General features: G+C 45.4%; 1 protein-coding gene across 1 annotated transcript in view; it reads right to left on the bottom strand.

The window, feature by feature from the left end:
- Positions 1-2,714: 2,714 nt before the first annotated feature.
- The window catches only part of TTYH3 (tweety family member 3), a 181,110-nt gene continuing 177,399 nt past the window's right edge, over positions 2,715-6,425 (bottom strand). The window contains exon 14 of the mRNA XM_052000090.1: positions 2,715-3,090. Coding sequence (XP_051856050.1) covers positions 3,019-3,090 — 72 coding nt within the window. The 3' untranslated portion in view covers positions 2,715-3,018. The remainder of the gene's footprint in view (positions 3,091-6,425) is intronic.

Here is a 6,425-nt window from a genome sequence, read left to right as displayed (position 1 = left end):
GCATCCTAGAAACTTCCTTCTTGTCAGAAATGGAGACAGCATTGTGATCCTCCCTTGTTCTTTTAGGCCCAGTAGGTCTGAGGACCCTCTTACAACTTTCTTAAAAATTACTAAGGTCTCCCTCCAAAAAACTTTTGTTCATATATGGGTTACATCTATGGATAGTCACCCATGTTAAAAATTAAAACATTATGGAATAATGAAAAGGTTTTTTTGATGATTCTGTGAGGTCCCCAGACCATACTTTGAGAATTGCTGTTCTAATATGACTCTTAAGCCCCCAAGGACCAATAATGAGGGATGGGGGTATACAGATAGGTGAGAAAAGAGTTTTAAAACAGCCCAGGGAAATGTCAGCATTGGTCATTTCCAGTAGAAACAGGAATGTGGATCCTTTCATCTGCCTTCCACAGAAAGGACCAAATCATATGAACTTATAGTTGGTGTTTATTCTCTTCACTACACAAAACTTTACTTAAGGCTCCCTGTGGCCTCTTAGATGGGACTCAGGCATGGTCCCCAACCCTGAAAGCCCATAGCTCCTCCCACTCAGTGGTCAATGACTAAATCCTGGCCTTAATGCTTTGGATCTATTCTAGGCTTTTTGGGTCCAGACACCTTATATAAATCTCTGGTAAATAGTTTGTCAAGTAGGTAGATGATATGAGGGACAGGATCTGGGACAGAGGGAAGGGAGAGCTTTCTGGCAAAAAGGAGAAGGCAGAATAGTAGATCATAATGTGCCACAAATATTCTGTACACTGAGGCAGCAAGTACATTATGGTAGATGTCTCATTCCCATTTCACAGACAGGGAGACTGAGACACAGAGCTTCAGTGGCCAGCCCTCGCTCATTCTTCAAACCAAGGACTTAGATGCCTATTTAACTGTTTTGTGGGATACTCTTCTCTCAGGTCTACAGGGCAACTACAGAGAGGCCATTCAGAATGGCTGAAATGACCAGGATTGGTTGGAGGCAGACTGCCCATAGCATCTCTGAACAAGAAACATTGTGGCTGCTCCTCTCGAGCACTTTGCTGAAACAATTTTACCCCATCAGTAGAAGGCCAAAATCTCTCCTTCCTCCATGTATCCAGATTTGTTGCTTTCTCCATGCTGGAAACCTCAGTGTGGGTCATGCTTCTGGATGAGGAAGGGACGCACATGGAGGGCTGACGGCCTGGCTGAACTATCTCTTCTAGGAGCAAGGAGCCTTGGACTTGAGCTACTATCAATGCCATTTGTCCTGGTCCTGCTCCTCTCTGCCATTCAGGCCAGTGATTTGCAAGGAGTCCAGGGACACATGGGATTAGTAGTTAGAGGCAGGAAGAGCAGGAGGAGGAAGGAAACACAGATTCCCCGTTTCACAGCGGGCTCGTGAGTCCTTGGCTTTCTGTTTCTGATGCAAACAGAGGCTAGAAAAGCAGAGACCTGAATCCCAGTCTCCCAGAGAAATCTCTGAGAGAGCAATGCTTCTATTCCTGGTTTTAAAAAGTGAAAAAAAGAGGAGGGAGCAGGGAAATAGATCAGCAGCAACCACTACACTCTAAGGATCTCTCATCTGGCCCATATCTCTGGAAAACCATTCGACTGTTCTGCCTAGAGATTACAAATATGATTAGTGCAAAAAAAAAAAGCTGGCAAGTATTTTGCTAGAGGGAATTTGGCACCAAGGTGGATGGCCAGCTCCTGCCGACTCTTGGTCGATCCTGGATGACCACACTGGAGAGGAGACACTGCAGGGGCAATCCAGGATTGGGGGAAGGCCAGGGAAGTGAAGGGCCCGAGCCTTCAGTTTGGCACCAGGCACCTGATGCTCACTCTAACATGGTTGAAGAATTTAAACACTTTTGTCTCAGAGGCCCCGGAGACAAAGGTGAAAACCAGGGAAGGGAAAAGAGAAGGCAGTGAGGGACTGACCTTGGCTTTGAGGGGCAGGGGAGGTAGAGGTTCTTACTGAGACTCACAAGCCACCTCCCCATAGATGGAGCTAACTTTCTGGAGTAAGGCCTCTAACAAGAAGCTAAAAGTGGGGAGCTGGGGAACATGGATTATGTGTATGTGTGTGTGTGAGAGAGAGAGAGACAGAGACAGAGACAGAGAGAGAGAGAGAGAGAAAGATAGAGACAGAGACAGAGTGAGAGAGACAGAGAGAGAAACAGAGACAGACAGAGAAAGAGAGAGACAGAAACAGAGACAGAGAGACAGAGACAGAGTGAGAGAGACAGAGACAGAAAAAGAGAGAGAGAGAAACAGAAACAGAGAGAGAAAGACAGAGAGAGAGAAGGGAGAGTGAGGGGAAGGGAGGCAGGGGAGGAGGGAGAGACAGAGACAGAAAACAGAGATACACAGAGACAAAGTGTGTGTATGAGTTCCCTCATGGGTGGGAGAGGAGCTTATATTTGATGGCAAAATATGTGTGAAAGTGAGCATCTCTCTGGTCAGCATAAGGACATGTATTTAGAGCAGTGAGGGTGCTTGGGTCAGCATGAGCACATGTACATCTGAGTCAGTGCATGTATGTTTAGGTCACAAAAGGATGCATGAGACCGTTTTCCTGACCAGGACAATGATGCCCCGGTCTCAAAGCCCTCCTAACTTGAAGCTGGTCCAGAATGAATGAGAGAAGCACCGTTAGGAATCACTCCAGAGCCCAGACCTCCAAAGCATCCTTTCCTTCTGCAGAAGGGACAGAGATGGATGAGGCAGAGGAAGAGGAGTAGGAAACTGATCTATTAATATTCCCATCTGGCTTATGGAAGAAGCACATGAATCTGGGCCCACGGCCTGCGCAGCTCGTGCAGCTGGAAGGTGAGTCCTTGGCTGCCCCAGGAGCCCCTGCCCGCTCTCTGGGCTCATTCCCTGGCGGTCCTTGGCCTCTCAGGGTCCCAGATGCCGGGAGCAGCAGAAGCAGGAGGTACAGCGCCAGCATCAGGAGGAGTGGAGGGAGGGAAGCAGAGTGGTTTGGCAAGGGAGCACGGGGGGGCAGGGGGCAGTTGGCACATTTGCGATCGGTGTCTAATGCCCGCTGCTGGAGTCAGGGCGAGGTTGGTTGGTAGCGAGGTATTTGGCTCTCATGCTGGAGGTGTACTAGAAGAAGAAACGAAACAAAAAACAGAAACAAAAGATCAGTGTTGTGACAGCTTGGTTGGGAGGGAGTGTGTGTCCGGAGCAAGCCCAGCTTTGTCAGTGCTCTGGTCCCTGATCTTTGTGCCCAGTTCAACAAGAGGCTAACTGAGTGCCAAAGCAGCATGTCTGTCACCCTCCGAGTCACTCCCAGGCACCTTTGGGCCACTTCTCTGCCCTCCTCACCAGGGGCCGGCCTCCACCCAAAGGAGAGCAACCAACAAAGTCACCTGCCAGCCCCACAAAGGGAACAATCTCCTTGGCTTCAGTTCCTGAGTTCTGGGGCCAGAATGGGCCCCAGAAGAATCAGAACAGTTTTTGTTTGTTGCACTTCTGGCTTATTGTTACAGGTTTTTGACCTGTAATTTCATTTCATTTGTACAGGAAAGTAACAGACAATAATTTCCTCTACCAGTGAAGACCAGGACCTTCCCTGTGACTCATAATCCTAGAGAACTAACTGTCCAGGGCACTAAGGAGGGTTATAGATAGGCAGGAAAACACCAATTAGGACTTGAACTCAACTTTTCCCCATTCCAAGTCCAGTTCTTTGTTTACTAGGCCATGATGCTTCTCTAGAGGCAGTCTGCAATCTCCACACCTGAAGGACAAAAAAAGGCCATACTCTGTCTATCAGATAGAAGATGAAGGCCCTGGTGCCTTATAGTAGGGATCCATAGAGACCAACCCACTCATTCTCTCCCCCTCTTGCTTCTTTCTCTTTTGCCTCCTTTCTTCTCTCCCCGCCTTTCTCCTCCTCCTCCTCCTGTTCTTCCTCTTCATCTTCGTCTTCATCTTCTTCTTTCCCTCTTCCCTCCCTCCCTCTTTCTTTCTCTCTCTCCCTACCTAGGGGCTGGAGTTGGCAAAGATGTAGGTGGAATTGGTCAGAGAAACAACTAGTTTTCCATAGAGGCAAGACTACTCAAGAGAAAGCAATGGCCTGACTTCTAGTAGTGCTCTGGCCTCTAAACTGGCAGAGCCTCAGATGTTCCTAGGACTTCCTAGAGGAGAGGGAAAGAGACTGCAATAGACCCTCATAGTCAAAAGACTTGGATTCACTCCATTCTATGTTTACCACCGGTGAGATCTTGGGGCAAGTAATTTAATTGCTCTAGGCCTCAATTTCCATAAAAGGGGGATGTTGGAAAAGACGAGCTTTGAGGTCTTTTCCAGCTCTAAATCTCAGTGCCCTATAATGGGGTACTCAGAATAGAGGACACAGAGAAAGCCTATAGGCAAAGGAATTTATACATTATTGCCTGAGGCACTCTTCTAGTAATCAAGCCAAATATCCATAATGGTTCCCTTGTAGTTCATGGAAGAGATGACTCTTTCATATTGGGATTATTGAGATTATTCCTAAAAAAGATATCATCAGAAAAAGAAAAGGAGAAAGGCTGAAGATACTTCCCCTCCAATCCACCATGGAAATTTCTCTTAAGCAAGATACAACTATCAGCTAATGCCCCAAGAAGTCACTGCTTTCACTGGCTTCCTGTTCTGGGTGTGAGGGATATTCATATTGGTCCAGAGCTGTGATAATATTCTATAATTCCTGGAAAAATTGTTTCCAGCCTTTTCCTTTGTCAAATACCCCAGTTTACAGAGAAAGGTCAAGAACTAAAATGCTGGAAGAAATTTCTTATACTTAAGGAGATCAAACTCATTCACCTTTAGGCAGAAGAAAAGCAACCCTCTCCTCCTCCCCTCTCCCCACCCCCCCCACCCCCAATTTACCAAGGCCAGATAATAATCTGTTTTCTTCTTGAGGTTCTCCATGGTGAAGAGAATCTACAACCTCCTTTCACTGCCCTATCCCATTGTTTTTTAGCCATGTAGAAAGCTCAAAGGATTCTATTTCTCAAAGAAAAATGAGCAAACCCAAGTGGAAGCAAGATTTTAGAAAATGGCAAAGAAAAGGTGATAGGACCATACTAGTAAACAGTGTTCTATGCAGGAAACTGGCCTTTTGTCAAGGTTTATGGAGGTGTATCAAGTTACAGACTAGATTGAAAAGAAGAGAAAAGATGAAATTGTTTCTTATACACTCAAAATAAGCACAGGAGAATCCCTCATAAACACTTTTCAACTAGTAGATCTCCTTCTTGAAGGTTGAGAGTAAAGTGGATGCCTCCATGACTGAAAGACATTATGACTAACAAAGGAACTAGGGAACTGAGATCAAGCATTTGACTGCAACGATGAAATAGGAGGTTTGGTTGGATGACCCTAAGGTCTCTTTCAGACCTAAATTTCTCAAGCTCTATGAAAATGGTGGGGGAGAAAATTACCCTGGCATGCGTTCTATCAATAAAATGTTATTTTTAAAAAATAGTGGGGGAGAGATTAAATTGTGCTAAGGCAGAAGATAGGGTGTCCTTCCTGATGACCACACAAACCCCTCCCAAGCAAGAGGAAGATGGACCCATGATGAGACATAATAGGTCTGGGAGGAAAGGAACCCAAAGAAGTTTGTCAGAGTCTGTCAAAAAGATGCCCCGAAACAATATGTGAAAGATCCCCAAATTAGGTGAAAGGAATAAGTGTCAAGTCCATAAGACAAAAATCAAACAAATAAGACCACAAATCCTAGCTCTCTTCTATTAAGTCATTGTTGAATAGATTCATGGAAAAGTAAAGGCAGAATAAGATTAATTCCCACAGAGTTAAATACCATACATCTAAAATATCCTGAAACCTTCTATGCTTCAATGGCTAAAAGAATAAAAACTGGACTTGATCCTCCTAACTCTAATAAAACCCTGTGGCTAGAGCTACTATGGGACTAGTAAACACTTGATAAATGGATGAATGAATGGATGGATGGATGGATGGGTGGATGGGTGGATGGATGGATGGATGGATGGGTGGATGGGCGGATGGATGGGTGGATGGAAGGATGGATGGATGGATGGGTGGATGGGAGTTCCCAAAGATACAATCAAACTTCCTCAGCTATAATCCAGAACCCTACTCTAAGAAGATGAGGAAAAATCTACCTATGAAATCTTCTGTGCTCACCCAGCAGTAGGCTCTGAGGTCAAACCTGCAACTAGTCTGCTTAGGGTGACTCAGGGATGATAAATTCTTGTAGGGTTATTATGACTTCTGCTTTTCCATTCTTTTCTTCCTGAGTCTCCTTCAACTGCATCTCTGCTGAATGGTATTAAGCATAAAATCGAGTTCCTAACAGGCTACTTTGTTGCCTGTGAGTAGTTCTGAGTCAAAGGAAACTACTAATAAAATGGAAACTTCTGAATTAAATAATTCAGGGCCATCAAGTCACCCCCAGAATACTG

Source organism: Antechinus flavipes, chromosome 1 (assembly GCF_016432865.1).
Source record: "Antechinus flavipes isolate AdamAnt ecotype Samford, QLD, Australia chromosome 1, AdamAnt_v2, whole genome shotgun sequence".
Lineage (NCBI taxonomy): Eukaryota > Metazoa > Chordata > Mammalia > Dasyuromorphia > Dasyuridae > Antechinus > Antechinus flavipes.
The sequence above is the reverse complement of the archived record's forward strand: the minus strand, read 5'-3'. Positions and strand labels throughout refer to the sequence as shown.